Source organism: Balaenoptera physalus, assembly GCF_965194825.1.
Source record: "Balaenoptera physalus genome assembly, chromosome: 17".
NCBI lineage: Eukaryota > Metazoa > Chordata > Mammalia > Artiodactyla > Balaenopteridae > Balaenoptera > Balaenoptera physalus.
Genome location: NC_138895.1, coordinates 30,007,140 through 30,025,341, shown reverse-complemented (window position 1 = coordinate 30,025,341; position 18,202 = coordinate 30,007,140). Strand labels below are relative to the sequence as shown.

Sequence of the window (18,202 nt, the reverse complement as noted above, 5' to 3'; positions counted from 1 at the left end):
TCAAACCTTATCCAGATAAGGGAATTATAAAATTCAGTATCAATAGATTCCAAATCCTTAATAGTCAGTTTTTTACTTAGCATACGCTTGTAGAAGGGTAAAGAGAAACCAGTATCAATGAACTTTCCATGAAAAAGTGCCTGCCAAGAAAAACAAAAAATGTTATTTAAAAAATTACAAAGTAACAATTTTCTTATTCAGAGCACAATGATAACAGAGAAATCATGAGGCTTTACAGGCAAAAAAAGTAATAAGTAATCAGCATAAAGCATGAAAACTAAAATATTATATAAAATGCTAAGTATGAAAAACAAATTTACAGAGTTAAAACAGCATCTCTTTAACTGAGGTCAAACACTTAGCTCTATCATGTCCTACCCAAAACTGTAAAAGAGGATGACAATGGAGCTTTATCAAACCCCCACTCTTTCTAATATGTTTCACGAATTACATTAACCCCACTGGATGGAGAAATGAAGGCATCTCAGGGCCCCCGTGCATGCACCTGGAAAGACCCCACCCCCGCTTTCTTATCCCACAGTTGCCTAAGAGATCTTCAAGACTAACCCCGTCACGCCTTCACTCCTATTCACAAGAGTCAACGCAGGAAGTCCCAGACCTGCAGTACCTTGACTCTCACCACCATCTGCCTGTCCACTTTGATATCTGATTCCATGTCTCTCATCTCCCCAAACTCTCAAAACCATCTACTGTGTTTTGCCCTCTGAAGCTCATGATCCATCGTATTAGCAAAATCCCCCACATCCTCCACTCATTCTTTGAAGATCCTTTAGCATCTTGTTGTAACACAAATCTGGCATTTTTCTGAGGACCCTGCTTCCTTTCAAATCCTCTCAGAGGGGTGGCTGTTTCTCTCCTATCCTCCCTCATGTCACCAGGCCTAGGAATGGGGTGTGTGTTGCTTCTCGTTACTAATGTCACCTCCCTAACCCGCCCCAGCTTTCAAGCCCATGCCACCCCACTGCCTTCATGGCTCACCACCCCCCGCCTCCTTGCGGCAGTCATTCTTAGGTCTCCGGGTTTCTCCCCTTTACTCCTTCAATGCTGTGTTTTTAGACATGACCACCATCATTTTGAAGATTTCAACATCTACACTGATGATTCTTTTACTACCCTGGCGTTATAGTCCTTTCCAAGATCTTAGTCTTTAACTTAGCTAAACATTCTCAACACCATACCCTAGACACTGTGATTGCTAGCTGCAATCCTGCATAAACTCAGTTCCAAACACCTAATTTTCCAGCTCACTGCCCTTAGTAGTAACACCAGCAACGTTTGACTCCACTGGGATCTAAAAAAATCAGGGAACCTGTTACCTTATCACTCTCTCTCTCAGCCCCCTCGTGAAGTTCTCTCTCCCCTTACTCAGTTTAGATTCCATCTTCAATCATTAAAGTTACTCGCTTGTACCTTCAAATCCTGTCTCCCTGGTATAAAAATACAATACATCAATACCTTTGTATTTCTGGCAAAATCCAAAGCCTAGCTACATACAACTGTCCCCCCACTCCATGCCTATGCCTGGGCAGTGGAACATGCCCGAAGTGAACATGAAACCATGCTGACTGGTTCATGACCAACGCCCTCAAGTGGGAGCCCACTGCATTCAGTCTCCCGCTCTCCTAGACGACTATTTCATTCCTCAAGTACCTCCTCTCTCTGAGCTAATGATCTTGCTTTCTATTTCACTGAGGAAACAGAGCCATCATAAGAGAACTTTTTTGTGTTCCACCACATCTGCTCACTAACAGCATCTGAATCTATGTACTCTTATTATGGAGAAGCTCTCTATTACTTCTCTGTGCACTAAACAGATCTCCTCCTTGCTCTCCTATTCAAGGTCATTGCTCCCATATTCCCCATCTCGTTGACCTCCTCAAATTCTTTCTTCTCTTACTTATCATCATCAGCATATAAATGTTTTATCCTCCTCCTATTCTTGGTTCCTTACGTACTTCTGGTTACTGCCCACCTTCTCTATAATCCTTTATAGCAAGCTTCTTTAAAAAGATCTGCTTATATTTGCTGTCTCCATTTCTCCTTCCATTCTCTCTTGATTTCACTCCCTCCAATCTTTCCTCTCCACTGCCCCTGAATATCATTCACCTGGCCAAGTCAAACGGTTACTTCTCAGACCTCATCTTGCTCAGCCTACCAGCAGTGGACACAGTTGACCACTCCTTCCTTCTTGAAACACACTTCCTTCTTCCTTTGTCTCCTGGAAACCGTTCTTATTTGATTCTCCTATCTCCTCCTCTGCCTCAGCTCTTTTGCTGGTTCCTTCTTATCTCCCCAATTTACATGTCCTTAAACATCTTCTCTGTCCACTTATTCTTTAAATGGTCACACGCCTTACCTAGATATCCCCTCATGGCCAGCCTTGTATATCCAACTACCTATTCTACATCTCCATTTGAGTGTCCGCAGGCATCTTAAACAAGCTGAATTCCAATTCTGGACTCCCTCCATCCCCAACATGTCCTCTTGCCACAACCCTGCCGTCCTGGGAAATGGCAACTGCAAGCAGACAGCTTGGTGCCATACTTGACTCTCTCTCACACCCTCTCACATGCTGCATCTAAATGGTCAGGAGACCCTGTTGGCTCCTGCAGAATATATCCAGAATCCAAAGCACGCCTCACTACCTCCGCTGCTATACCATTCAAGTCCAAGCCACTACTGCCGCTCACCTGGGTTGCTGCAAGTGGTCTTCCTGCTTCTCCTCCTGCATTCCTCTGCCCTCAACTATAGTCTCTTTCTACAAAGCAGGAAAGTCAGCTTAAAAAAACCTAAGTCACATTATGTTACTTAGATTATGTCACTCCCTGCTCAAAACGCTTAAGGGAATTTCCCAAAGATTCCACACACTACCTCTCAACCTCATCTCCTACCACATTCACTCTCAGATACTCTGCTCCAGCTATGACATTTTTCATTCAAAAACGTACTTCCACCCAAGACCCATTTTTCTTGCTGTTCCCTATGCCTAGAATATTTTTCTCCAAAATATTTGCATGATTCAAACCCTTACTTTCTTCTTATTTTTGTTCATGTGTTACCCATCAGAGGCCTCCTCTAATCATATTAAATAAAAGAGCAACACTGCCTTTCCTTCAGTGCCTACTTATTTATTCTTTGCCTCCCTCTAACAGAATTTAGATCCCTGAGAACAGGGACTGTGTCTTTTTTTCATGGTTTCATCCCTCTCATACTATGATGCCACAGTAGGCACTCAATAAATATTTGCTGAGTGAATGAACAAACAATAAAGTGCAAATAAATAAATACAAACACTTCTCAAGAAGGCCATAGTCCCACAAGACCTTCTGCAAAGCTCTGAAAATTCCAAAAACATTAATTGAGTTCAATTATTATACAACTCAGATTTTCCTGTTATAGAAAAGTGGTCGTACTATAATTAGGCTTAAATGAAAGGACTTTTAAAGACCAAGTGGCTATACCAATAATCTTCATATTCATAATCTTGATTTCACACAGGTACTCAAAAAATAAACTATATATTGATACTCTCTGGGCAAACTTCCTTGGTAAGAAAATTTGTCAACACACATAATAATCAAGGATAATGCATATAATTTTTTTATAAAGTCCTCTCTAAAATACTTTTGAAATAAGCAAAGTTTAAATAAATAAATAGGTAATGGAAAGTCAGAACTCACCATAGCAATAAAGCGACCAATGAAACAGAAGTATGAAAGATGGTCTGGATTAATGGTTGATGCTGGATTTATCTGTAGACAGTAGTTGTTCTTGCCAGCATACTCAAACAAGCAATACATGGGGTTCAAAACTTCATGTGAAAGCAAGAAAAACCATTCTCTACAAGAAAATAGGTCAACATTATTTTTAGCACCCATATGTATGAATTTAAAAACAGATCTTAAATACATCCATACATACATCATACCTCTGCTCAACAGCCTTTAACAACTCCGCTGTCCAATTCCTTAGCCCTCTATTTAAGTTTCTCTGCAATGTAGCCCTCCATTCCAAGTTACCTACCAGTTCCTGAGTTGCCAAACTATAAACTTGGTGTTTCTGACATATAGTGTGCTTCTTCCTATGTCATATTTTTGTTTGTGTATGAATCCTCCACGTCAACTCAGCCTATGGGGATCCCACTTTCTCTTTCAAGTCCAGCTTAGATCAATTCCACTTTAGCAATTTTTTGAAGCAATTTTCAGTGTATTTCAGTGTCTCAGTCACTGAATACTTTGTGGTAACAACCTCACAACAGTAGTCATTTTTCTGCACTTGACTGGCCCACTTGACCACTACATCCACCAGACTGTAAGCTCCTCAAAAACAAAAGCCATACCTCTATATATTTTTTATATCTTTAACTCTCATAGGCATCCTACAACCTATATGCAATAGGTTTTAATAAATATTGGCTGGTGATACTGAGATACACAGCACTGCTGCTATGGAACAGTTTTAATTTTTTTTTGCCAATGCATTAAAAATGGAACTAAAATTTTAAAAGATGAAATCTTTAAATGTGATAGGCATTCTCTAACTTACTACCACCTAGTTTGCGTCATTTAAAAAAGTCCAGTATACAAAACCCAACTAGATAAAAGATTAACAATTTATATTACAATATAAACTCAATTTGCAAAGACTCTCTTCAACAGCAATTTCTTCTAATGCAGGGTTCCAAACTCAAATGTCTACAGGTATCAGTAAGTGAGTACAAGGGGCTTCCTTCTCTGCATGGGCTGACATTCTCTACTTAGCCACAACTCCCTATTCCTCATTGTATCCCTGATAAAAGTTATGATCAGTCTTAAGGAAGAATTACTTCCAGGCATATAATCATAGTCATTAGACAACTTGGCAGTGGTGGGCAGGAAGTGAAAAAGAGTGTATGCTACCCTATAGGGGAAGAAGCTACTCTGATTCAGTCAATTGATGCCATGTGAGAAGGTGGGGCAAGTGATTTTAAAAATAAGCCAGAAATCTTGATTCACAGGCAAAATCTAGTGATTTCCTTTAATGTCGTTAAATAATGTAAAAAAATTTAAAATCACAATGGGGAGCCATCACTGTGCAGGCTAGATCTGGCCTGGCAGCCTGTTTACAAATGTTTTTCTAAAACTTTTAAAACACAATCTTGGAAACTTACTGAAGGGTAGAGAAGGGAGTCTAAATCAACTGAAAAATGATAAACACCAATTTATAAAACGAAATCCAGTCCCAACATAAGTAGCTGAACCAAGTCGACTTCACACTGTAATGAGGCAGAAGTAAGACATGTACCCAGGGAAGAGGACGGAACAGATCTAGTGAGAATGTGTTTCGACACAAAAACTAGAAATAAAATTCCCAGTTGTTGCAGATCACTTTTAGCAAACAAGAGCCCAGAGAAAACTGAGTAAATTCAAAAAAAGAATGACTACAACATGGCATCTAACCTATACTCTAATGGTAAGAAAAAAGAAGGGAAAATTCTAACTAGCAAGAGGCAAAGAGTTCCGTTTTAACATATTCTTCCATACACTCTCAAATGAACTAAAGAGTTACAAGAGGTTGAAAAAATTATTAGATGACAAATGAGCTAGCAGAGCCTAGAGAAGAAAACAGTAAAACCACTAACAATGAAAAATCACATTAGAAGCAGCAAAATGTAGGGCAGTACTGCAAACAGTGAAATGAGGATAGGCTTCAGAAAAATCAAAACAAAATGAAAAAGCACAAAGATAAAAATGATCAGAGAAAAGTTGACAGACATGTAAGACTGACAAAGGAGATTCCACATACCCATGATTGATGTTTCTGAACAAAAATGGAACAAATGGAACAGAAAAAATATTCAAAGACATAATAGAAGAAAATTTCCCTTAAATTAAGGAAGATCTTAATATGTTTCTAAAAAAAGATATAAAACAACCAACAATGAAATTAATGAACTTCAAAGAAAAGGCCTATGTGGGCACCCAGAGGAAAAAGTTTCCTACAAGGTGCTGGCCTCCCACTTCACAGTGCTTACATTCAATACTAGAAGACAGGAAAACAATGTCTACAGAGTACTGGAGGAACTGGTGTTGTGTGAGAAACTTATATCTAGTGAAGTTGTTGTTTAAATACAAAAGCAACAGAAAACACGTTCTCAAGCATGAGAAACTACAGGAATATATCACCCTTGTGAACTCCTGACTAAACCAAAACCAATACATGAATCAAAATAAAGAAGTTGGGAATAAGAAAAACATGGTGTGGAGTAACTGACTGCATACATTATATGCATTAAAACCATCAAAATATAAAATAAAACCCAAACAGTTAAGGTAAAAAAGGGTTCAGATAAGAATGTGACTGTTATAAAGTCAGACACTGTAAAAATAATACCGTATTTCATTTCTAAGATATACCTTTCTTTTTAATGTCTGAACATTTCTGAAATTGAGACAAATCACAATAGATGTGATATGAATATCCACTGTGACAGGTAGTGTTCCTTTTCTGAAAAAACTTAATAATGTTTTAGATGAGAAAATATGTTAATACAACCAGTTCTGATAATCCCACATATATACCTCCACCAGTTGTACCTAGTCCCATATCTCTTTTTAAAAGCCAGCTGTACTAAAATTGTGATTATGTAATTCTGTACACCTGTGAAATATGAGTTCAAAAAGAGAGTTGTTTCTATGAAAAGTTTAATACTTTGGAAATATTTAATGAAAGTGTTTTACTAAAAAATAAATTGCTGTCAAATTAGGTTTGGGCAAAGCAACTGAGGGGAAAAAATTAAATAAAAAGGATTGCCCATTCTTATTGCTTCATAAGTGCCTGTTAACAATATACTTAGTGAATGTGGAAAACTTTATTCTCAAAAGGACTCAAACTGGATTAAAAACACAAACATAAAACCAGCATAAATTGATATAATAGCAAAGAATAAGGAACAACCTTATGGATGCTGATCCATTAATTATGCTATCTCCAGTCAACGGAGTACTGTGCAGCCATTACTATTAGCTCTATATGTGATATGGAAAGATGTCTATGATATACAAAATAACAAAATCAAGCTGCTATATTGTGCATACTGTATGATCAATTCTGTTTAAAAAGACAGCAAATATGTATGATATCACACATATATTCAAATTTATATACAGTTGACCCTTGAAAAACATGCTTTTGAACTTTGTAGGTCCCCTTATATGTGGATTGTTTTCAATAAACATAGTACCTGTATTTTCATTTTACAAATCTTTAAATTAACTAAGTGTGGGGAAAAGTTTGTGTTCAATTAGAGATAACAGTGTGTGGAATCAAAAGAACTAGGGTTCAAGTCCAGATTCTATCCAAACTGCTTCAGCTTCCTGCCCTTGGGTGAGTCACTTATCAATTCCTTTGTTTTGTTTTGTTTTTAATTGAAATATAGTTGATTTACAATACTGTGTTAGCTTAAGGTGTACAGCAAAGTGATTCAGTTATATTTTTTTCAGACTATATTCCATTATAGGTTTGTACAAGATACTGAATATAATTTCCTGTGCTATACAGTAAATCCTTGTTGCATATCTATTTTATGTATAGTAGTTTGTATCTATTAATCCCATACTCCTTTGTTTCTGAAGCAGAGACAGCAGTACGCAGATTTTTGACAATGTAGGGGTCGGCATCCCTAACCCCCATGTTTTCAAGGGTCAACCAAATAGGCAGAGAAAATGTACAGGGTAACCAACATAATAATAATAATGGTTACTGCTAGACTTACGTGAATATTTCAATTTTTGTTTTTAAAAATAATTTTGCATTGCTGTTGAAAAAATGTATCATTTCAAGAATATATCCACTGCACACAATGGAGATACACTTATTTCAAAGCAGATATGTTTTTTATTTTACCTTGCTAGACCACCATAATCAAGTCCTTCTTCTCCTCTAAATATTACATATAATCGCCTCCTCAAGTCATAGGGTTTTAATGCCATAATCTAATTAAAAACAAAAACAAGGATATTTAATCACTCATGTATAACACAAGTTTCCTCCAAAACAATTTTATTTAAATTTCATCTGTATTTTCAAAAATTACACATTTCCTTACCTCATACAACAATGCTTTTAACTCAAGAGATAACTGGTTTGTTCGACAAACTAGCAAAGATGTATCTTACTCTCCTAAGCTTTCTCTGATACACTTTCATAAATCTCTTTCCCCTTTTCTGGTATTAAATGGTAGTTCTACTTTGGGTTAGTAGCAAGAGAGGAACAGTTTGACACAGAAAAGTTTTTAAGGTTAGAAAATATTCCCTCCTCTGTCACTCTCCAAATTTTACCAGAATCTTGTAAAAGGTGACTTGTAAATTTTTTTGACTAGCAACACTTAATGAGAAGCAAAAGTTATTGCCCTGGGTCCTGCTTATACCACACATTCCATTTCTCAGTAGGAACGGAACTCAGCTATTGTGAAGAATTATTTATAAGATTATAAATTTAAGCATAAAAAAGTATATCTTAAAATAGTATCTGTACCAAATTTTTATAATCCTTAAAGGCTTATACTAAGGTTACTAGTAAATAGGCTTTACTTCTGGATAAAAATGAATTACTTCCCAAAGCCAAGACTGGTCTGGGTTGGGGCACAGCTCACCAGCAGGCCTCCACTTCACAGGAAGTCATTGGCTCAGTCTTGCACAGCACGATTCTCCCCAAGCCAGGGGACAAAGCAAAGTAAAACTTACCATGAATTTAGATGTGCACTTACTTACTAAAACAAAGTTCACACAGAGCTTGGGACTAGCTAAGAATTTATCAACTCAAACCAAAAAAAGTTTTGATAATAAACAGCTATATTAGTATCTTGTCCAAACTCCAACAGCTATTAAAATGAAGCTAGGGTTTGAACATCACTGACTTGAGAGAGTTGTTATTCCATTTTGGCTTGTATACATAAAAGTCCCTATGTACCTGTACACAAAGGGAATTTTAGTTCATCATTGTAATACTTCGGGAGAGGACTGAGAAGAAAAATTCTCGACCTCACCAGAAAAAAAAGAACTGACAATATTTTGACTTTTCATCTTTATTCAGTAGATGATTCAGGAAAGATAGACCTATTACATTCATTTATTCATGCACAGAATGTTTATTAATACCTGCTATGTGCAAGACACTGTTCTAGGTACTGTGCATAGCAGCAGTAAATTTAAGAGTTGTGATCTCTTGGAGCTTCATTCTAGTAAGGGAGATAAACGAAGTGTGTCAGGCAGTGTTAAGTGTTAATAAGAATGAAATACCATAAATGGCTAGAATGGCACTGTGAGGGAGGTGAGCAGAGAACTGCCATCTTAAATGGAGTGCTCCGACAAGGTCTGAGATCATGACGCTTAAACAGAAACCGAGAGGAGGTGAGAATTAACATTAGGATTATTAGAGGAACATTTAAATGGAATACAGTACCTATACCAATCTAATTTTAAATAGTTTAGTAGCATTAGCATGTCTTTTTTGTTTGAGTTAATAAAGTCTTACAAAAGTAAATAAGTGTCAAAATGTGTCAACTTGTTCCATAAGCTCTTTAAGCTTTCTTTTAGTAATCTAATTCACGGCAGGATGATTTTGTCTCTCAGCCTAGGTACCTGTGCCTGCAAAATGGAGATAATAACAGGAGCTATCTCAAAGGGATGTTGTGAGGATGAAGTAAATGAAATGATAAATCCAAGGTGCCAGTGCTAAGCATATGGCAGTCACTCAATACATGATGGGGTTTATTATGACTATTATTGTAATGGACACTCAGTAAGTGGTAGTCATTGTTACAGTTGTGTTCTGAATGGTTTAAAATTTCTAAGCCCTAACTCCCTTTAGATATACAGAATACAGTGACTCAAGTTGTACAGTCTCTCTCAGTATCCGAGGTACATTGGTTCCAGGACACCCCCACAGTTACCAAAATATAAGGATGCCCAACCTATGCATATCTTCCCATATATTTTAAATCATCTCTAAATTACTTATAATACCTAATACAATATAAACACTACATGAATACAGGCATGCCTTGGAGATATTACAGGTTTGGTTCTAGACCACTGCAATAAAGAGAATATCAAAATAACTCAATCTACAAGAATTTTTTGGTTTCCCAGTGCATATAAAAGTCATGTTTACACTGTATTATAGTCTATTAACTGTGCAATAGCATTTTGTCTAAAAAGACAATGTACATACCTTAATTTAAAAATACTTTATTGTTAAAAAAAATGCTAACTATCATCTGAGCAAGTCATAATCTTTTGGCAATAGTAAATCAAAGATCACTGATCACAGATCACCATAACAAATTAATAGTAATGAAAAAGTGGAATATTTCAAGAAATTATGAAAATGTGACACAGAGACACCAAGTGAGCAAATGCTGTTGGAAAAATGGTGCCAAGAGACCTGCTCAACACAAGGCTGTCATAAACCTTCAATTTGTAAAAAACACAGTACCTGCAAAGCGAAACAAAGTAAAGCACAATAAAACAAGGTATGCCTGAATTTGCTGGCTGCAGAAAATTCAAATTTTGCCTTTCGAAACTTTCTGGAGTCCCCCCCCTTCCATGCCACCCTGGAATATTTTCTATCCACTGTTGGCTGAATCCATGGATGCTGTACCTGCAGATACAGAGGGCTGACTGTACAATTTTATTCTGATAACATCTTTCTTACCTGTTGAAAGGAATCTTCGAACAATGTCTGCCGGGACACATTGATCTTTACATGACTGGGTAGTGCATTAGACTAAAAACAAAAATAATATCGTAATATCATGTAAGTTACAGGACATGTATTGGGTAAAGATAAAACTAAATGATTATGAACAGAAGATTTATTTACCACCGTAGTACCTGGCACAAATAACGGAAGTGAGCAAGTTTCCACCTAAAGCTGCGTTCATAAGCAATCTGTGGACCACCTTTAGTTCTAAAGAAAAACAAAAACAAACCATATGTTAATTCATAATAAAGCTAGATATTTAACATTTAGTATGAAATTGGAGTGTACCAGGATCCTACAAATGACCACAGGAAGGTTACTTGTTGGGACAGAAGTAAAGATATATTTAGTGGGCCAAAAGAGACTTGAGCAATGAGGACACACAACATACACAAAGAGGGAGATCATGTGTATGGATGGATCTTTTGTAAAGAAAGTTAATTAATGTGCCAAAAGGATGTAACAGCAAACTTAAGAATTGCATGCAAGCAAAAGCATCTTTTGGAAAAAAAATGAAAACATTTATAGAAAAACAAAAACCAATTTGTCATTAGCATAACAAACTAAAGGGTAATAGTAAAAAATATTTTTTTAAGAAGAAGGGGTACAATCCCAGATAACAGAGTGGAGAAGCAGGAACAAAATTAAATATGTTGGTAACTCCAAATAAAACAAAAATGTATAAAACAGTGATAGTATGTGATAGAATTTAAATATTTATGTATATGATACATAGTCATAGTTAGCTTAACAGGAAAGGTTTCCTCATATTTGGAAAACAAATATTAAAAGCCAGTGCTATTTGAGACAAAAGTCATAAAACATAAATCGTATTCATCAGTTCATTCAGTCCCATGTAATTAATTCTTATTGATCCTGATCTCTTGTTAGCAGTTTCTGAAGCCATCAGGTTTTCCACTAGAATTCTGTAATTTCTTACCCAGTTTGGTGGTATGATTTAAAAGTTATCAGAAACGTGTATTTGTAAGAAAGTCCTTTCTATGAACCTTCTTGAAGATCTTCATTTTTGTAAAAGCATCAGAGTAATATAAATGTCAAAGACTTAAAATGGCATGGTTAAAGACCTGATTACAATGCAATTGACCACGAAATTTGGTTATTTATGCAACATACAACATCTTAAGATAATAACTAAAATTATGACATAACATTATACCAGGACATATCCAATTTTAGGAACTGCATATAATTTCTAGAACATTTATATTAATAACATTTACCCATATAACCTAAGAAGGTTTATCATCACTCATTTGACAATGCTTCCCATGTAATTCAACATACCAAATAAATCTAATTAGTTTAATCTCTCTCTTTGAGATGTTTCAGGGAACTTCTGTAACATCCCAAATTTAGCTAGAGGTCAAAAGAATCCTTTTAGCACATTAAAGCTACCTTTCCATTGGGGGGAAAAAAATGTAAATCCACACAAAAATACTTTTGCCTGGCAAAAAAATATAAAAAAATAAATAAATAAAATAGATAATCAACAAGGGTACAGCACAGGGAACTCTACTCAATACTCTGTAATAACCTATATGGGAAAAGAATCTGAAAAAGAATAGATATATGTATATGTATAACTAAATCACTTTGCTGTACACCTGAAAATAACACAAAATTGTAAATCAAATATATTCCAATATAAAATAAAATTTTAAAAAATTTTAAAGAGATATTAAAAAAAACCTGACAGATTTTCAAATAATCCAGCAGTCCTAATAGAGTACTGTAGGGGAAAAAAAATGTTTCAAAGGGTTAATTCTCACTAACATATTGAGATTTACATTATTATTAGAAAACAAAAATAAACTGACATTAGGATTTGCAGGAATGTAGATTGCGGGGGAGGAAAAAACCAACAGGCATGATACATGTCATCATGTAGGCATGATACCTACAATATAAAAATAGAAAACTGAATTTTGTTGTAACACCAGGACTGGCAACAGGAATTGTCTGTGGATGGTATATGTCTGTGGATGGTATATGTTGCTTTTTCTACACTTTTTGGGAGGTCATGGTTTCAACTGCATTTTAGATTTCAACCATATATTAGATTGCAAAAATAAAAAGCTATGTTATTACAAAAAAAAAAAGAAGTTAGTTAAATAAAATACTAAAGTCTACTACTGACTATTTCAAAGAAAACTTCTTGACAACACTTAAATCCAAGTAGGAGAAAGGCTCTATAGATAGAAGAGACACGAAAGGAAATTCTACCACATCTTAAAACTAATCTGAAATCGAAACAAGTATTACTGGAGAGAGTAAGCAAAGCAAAATTGAGTTCCTAGGAAGAAGTGATATCCGGTCACCCAGTTCAGGTAGTCAGTGAGGGAAGAAGCAGGGTGGGTGGCATGTAGGGATAGGTTCTAGTCACATTGAGAAGGCCTGGGTCTTTTGTCTATTGAGTGATAGCCTAAGAGAGGGGCATAAAGAACTTTCACAGTCTTAGGGAACATTTTGGAATGGATGGAAAATGTTCTCTTTTGTTGTCAGGTTCAAGTGAATTCATTCAACAAATATTTACAAAATGCACAGTATGTACCTGGCACTATTCTAGATAGTGAGAGTATTATTGGTTAATAAAACAGATTAAAATACCTGTTTCTGTGCAGCCTATGTACTAGTGAAGGAGACAGACAAGAAACAGAATGAATAAGTATACTATCAATATATATTTAGTGTTAGAAGGGGATAAATATCTCACTACTCCCACTCCTCAAGAAGGAAGAAAACGAAGTGTAAAAAGGACAAGGAGTGAAGTGGGGAAGAATTTTTAAATTGTGAAAAGAGTAAACAGAGTAGTGTTCACAGATAAAACCGTATTTGAGCAAAAACATGGTGGGCATAAGCCATATAGATAATATTGAGGGAAACAGCATACAAGCAGAGGAAATGAAAGCCCAGATGTGGAAGCCTCAGATATCTGAGGTACAGCTAAGTGGCCAGGGAAGCTGAAGCAGAGTGAATGAGAAGAAGTATCAGAGATGAGGTTGAAGAGATAATAGGGGTCAGATGCCATAAGGGCTTGGAGGCCACTATAAGTACTCTGCTTTTCACTCTGATTGAGATGGAAACCACTGAAGGGTTTTCTGCAAAGGAATAACTTTTTACCTAAATTAAAAGAAAAAAATTAAAAAGTCTTGCTGCTTTATGGAGAATAGTATTACATGAGGTGTGGGTAGAAAGCAGAGCAATACTTAGAGGCACCACTCCAAGTGAGAGAGCGTGGTAGCTTGGACCAAAGTGGTGGCAGTGGATGTAGCGAGACACAGCTGGTCCTGGATACCTTCTGAAGGTGAGGTAACTGGAATTCTTGATGGACTGTATGTGAGGTAAGAGAGAAAGAGTAGTCAAGGATAAGTCCAAGATTTCTGGCTCAAGCACACCTAAGAGTGGAGTTGCCTTCAACTGAGATGGAAATATCCCAGGTAGAACAAGCCTGATTGATGGCAGTTATCAGGAAAGAGTTATGAACAGAGTTATCAAGTAAGCAGCTGAATACATGAAACAAAATTTCAAGTGAAAAGTGAAAAGCTAGAGATAACATTTGTGAGTCATCAGCATATAGAAATGTTTTTAAAAGCATGACACTGGATAAGATTCACCAAGAGAATGAGCACGGACAGAAAAGAAAAGAGATCTAAGGACAGAGCTCTGGGTACTTCAATGTTAACAGGCTGAAAAGGAGGACCCCAAAAAACAGAGGAAGAAGTAAGACCAAAAAGGCAGAAGGAAATCATGAAAGTTGAGTCCCTGTACTATTGATACTTTTGCCAGGAGAGAGAAATTTTTGTCAAATCCTCCTTATCGTGTCAAAAGAGAACTGCAAAACAACCCCTCAACTATGTGGAGGTCACTGGTGCCCTTAGTAAGGTCAGGGTCAGTGAAACTTCCTTGTTGTTGGTCTGAGAGAAATTAGAAACAGCAGTATAGAGACAACTCCTTCAGTTAGTTTTCTTGTAAAGGGTGGCAATAAAAATGAATTTTCACTGAATGGATTTATAAGTTGAAGAGTTATGGCTTTCTACTTGTTCATTTTCAATCTAAGAGAATTAACAGATGATGAGAATAATTCATCAGAGAAAGATGGAAGATAGAAACATGATCACTGATGGAGCAGTTAATTGGAAAAGAGGGGGAAAGATCTAGTGTGTCACCAGAGGGACTGGCCTTTGATAGGAACAATGACAGTTCATCTTTAGAATGAAGAGGGAAGACAGATACTGATAGGTAGACAGATGTAATGGTAGGAATTTGTAAAAAACTTTATGGCTGCTTCTACTTTCTTAGTGATGCAAAGATATCACTGTTAAGAGCGCAGACTCTGCGGACAGACTGCCTTGGTCTGAAACCACTTCCATTACTTGCCGTCATGATTTTGCATAAGTTAGTTATGCTCCCTAAGCCTCAGTTTCTACACTTGGAAAATAACAGCATCTACCTCAAGGAAGTTTTGGAAGATAAAAAGCTAATTTATATAAAGTGCTTAGAAGAATCCTTGGCACATAGTAATCACTAAATATTTGCTATTGTTCTTATTAAGGAATTATGTGCCACAAATCCATTCTGTAATAAAGTAGAGCAAAGGCAGGTATACTAGGGTATTACTTGTGTAGACTTTCTTAATACACAAAGTAAAATTTGTTGCTAAACTTGACGCTAAATTAGAAGTGAAACTTTATATCCTCATTAAACAGCATTTAAGAACTTCACTTACACAGATGACTTCCCATTGCGAGGATCTTTGAATGTTGTTGTTCTTGTATTATGATCAACAAAGTACCTAACGCCTTCCCGGGTATACCTAATTTCCCAGCCTTCTGGCAGGGGTTCTTCATTCTGTAAGCTAAAAGATAAAGTTACAATCACAAGCGATCATTTTCTAGGTGCTAAAAATATCTGAATCAAGGTTTACTTGATTCCATCTTCAAACATGTGTAAGATCACTTAAGTAAGGCTGCAGTATATACATACATACCCTTGAGTTCTGGGATCCTCCCACTGGGTTGTTTTTGTGTTATGATTCACAAAGTAAACTCTGTCTGTTGAATCCACTCTTTTTTCTAAAAACAGAGCGAGCATAGCATTTAGTAACTATTTGCTATATATACATTTCAGATATTTTTACCAACAACATATTAGCTTACCCCAGCCTGGTGGCAAAGGCCCATATGGGTCATTTTCTGCAGCTAACATTGAAGCCTAATTGGAGAAAAGGGTTGGGAGGAGAAATTTAAAAATCAGGTTTTTAATATAAAAGCATAAACTTAAGCACTTGGCAGAATCACATTTTATAGTAATTTTCTAAAAAACACGATAAAGGAATGTGAATATAGTAATTTCAAGACACAAAGTCCTAAAAATGTCATGAGTTAAGAGGAGTCAATTAAGTGATAAAATTAATAGTTTTTCTAAAATGATTTAGAAATAATATATCGACATCAGTACTTTAATCTCTTAGCCCTTCCATAATAGTCCACAGGAGTGAAACGACATGAGAAAAGAGCATATAGAAAATTGTAGTGTTAGGGGGTGTGGGTTGGATCCCTGGTCGGGTAGCTAACCATGCCTCGCCACCAAAAAACCAAAACATAAAACAGAAGCAATATTGTAACAAATTCTTTAAAAATGGAAGAAAAAAAAAAAAAGAAAAGAAAATTGTAGTGTTAAAATGAGGTAACATTATTTGTTTAAAAATAAAATAATTATCACAGTTCTCTTTAAAACAAATGCCTATTAATAAATAATATTAAACACCAGTATTGTCTTTATACAAATAAACTTTTACCTTAGTATTAATATCTTTTATATATTCATACATACATTAATGCGTACATATTATTACAACCCAGAAATATATTCAAAAGAAAATATAAACATTTTACTATCAATTTTTAAAGAATGTCAAATATAAAAATCATTACCTGAAAAATCATTTCTTAATGATAAAGTGTATGTATCTTGATAAATATTTTATAACCTTGTAATAGATACTGTTAATTGTACTCAATATTATTTAGATAATAAACCTCAATCTGTCTAAAGATGTTCTGTTATGTGTAGAACACACTTCTGATACACAACTTGCCTAATTCTGCCCTGTTTCCCCAAGGTTTTCATATATACAACAAAGTCCAACCAAAACAAACACACACAGTACATAATTTGCTTACTATATACAGTTAACAATGGAACCTGACCACAGACTTCTGTATAAGTTGCTAAAGAACCAGCAACTTACAGCACAAGATGCTGTGTAAGCTGAGGTGGCCCACTCTCTCTGCCGGCTATAGACAACCAGGAGGGTGGATCAACCTGCACGTGAGAACTTATTATTTAACCTCCGAAGAAAGTGGAGTTGAATGAGCCATCCTGAGGTAGGATTCTGAAGAGTTAAGTTTTCTTTTTGTATCTTTCCTAATTCCTTTCTACATTTTGGGGTTTCAAGTTGCCTCAAAACATTATCTAGAGATGCCCAGAACTTAAAATTTGTATTTTCTACTTTTTGCGAACAAACCTATTTAACAGAAGTCCCCTCCACCCCCCATTCTTGTGGATATTTGCTTATGGCAATAAACAGATCACCAATTGGTCAAATTTTCAGACAGCATTAGATTTTTTTTTGGACAAAACTACCTCCAATCCCAAGAATATATATTTGGTGGGCCAAAACAGATGAAAGCATTTCTGAGAATCTGGGATGGGAATCAGAAGAGCTGGAATATGGCAAGACTGGCCTTAAGTAAAATCAGGAGGTAACTGGTTTTGTTTAAAGCAAACCAAATGATTATAACTAAAAGTAGAAGACTGGGAACTGGTAAAGACAAGTTATTTTATTAAGAAATTGCATTTATGAAACTACCACTTAATAAGGACAAAAACCTGATTGTATAGTTATGATAGTAAACTAGAATTTTAAAAAAACTTAAAAGTGCTTATGTATATCAGGAAATGCTAATTATTTACTAAAGATCAACTAAAAAACACCTTGTAATCTATAACATTTAAGAAAAATCACCAAGATAGAAAAGGGCAAATGCTTGGAGGAAAAGCTGTATTAACATCTTATAATTTCCTAATTACCGAGTAGAGGTATCGTTGGTTGAACTGCTGCATAGCTCCCTGCAGTTGGTTCCGCTGAGACTGCCACTGTTCAAAATTCCGCACAGATTCCATGGTAGGCCGCTGCCAGGTGGTTGTCCTGGTGTTATGATCCACATAATAAACTCTTCCCCGATCATCAACTCTTCTTTCCCAACTACCAAACATAAAATAAGCAATAGTAAAAATGAAAATAAACAATAATCTCTTACTATAAGAAACTGGAAAGTAGTTAGGTAATAACTTCACTCAAATAATTTAAAAATCAAGTCCAAGAGCTAAGTTTAAAAGAATGTAAATACTGATA

General features: G+C 35.8%; 1 protein-coding gene across 3 annotated transcripts in view; it reads right to left on the bottom strand.

The window, feature by feature from the left end:
- WWP1 (WW domain containing E3 ubiquitin protein ligase 1) overlaps window positions 1–18,202 on the bottom strand; it is a 106,658-nt gene that overhangs the window by 15,749 nt on the left and 72,707 nt on the right. For all 3 annotated transcript variants that reach the window (XM_082433972.1, XM_082433970.1, XM_082433971.1), the window contains 9 exons: window positions 17,878–18,052; window positions 15,942–15,996; window positions 15,773–15,857; window positions 15,512–15,640; window positions 10,896–10,971; window positions 10,717–10,788; window positions 7,906–7,994; window positions 3,702–3,861; window positions 7–140 (listed from right to left, as the gene is read on the bottom strand). In XM_082433972.1, coding sequence (XP_082290098.1) covers window positions 7–140; window positions 3,702–3,861; window positions 7,906–7,994; window positions 10,717–10,788; window positions 10,896–10,971; window positions 15,512–15,640; window positions 15,773–15,857; window positions 15,942–15,996; window positions 17,878–18,052 — 975 coding nt within the window. The remainder of the gene's footprint in view (window positions 1–6; window positions 141–3,701; window positions 3,862–7,905; window positions 7,995–10,716; window positions 10,789–10,895; window positions 10,972–15,511; window positions 15,641–15,772; window positions 15,858–15,941; window positions 15,997–17,877; window positions 18,053–18,202) is intronic.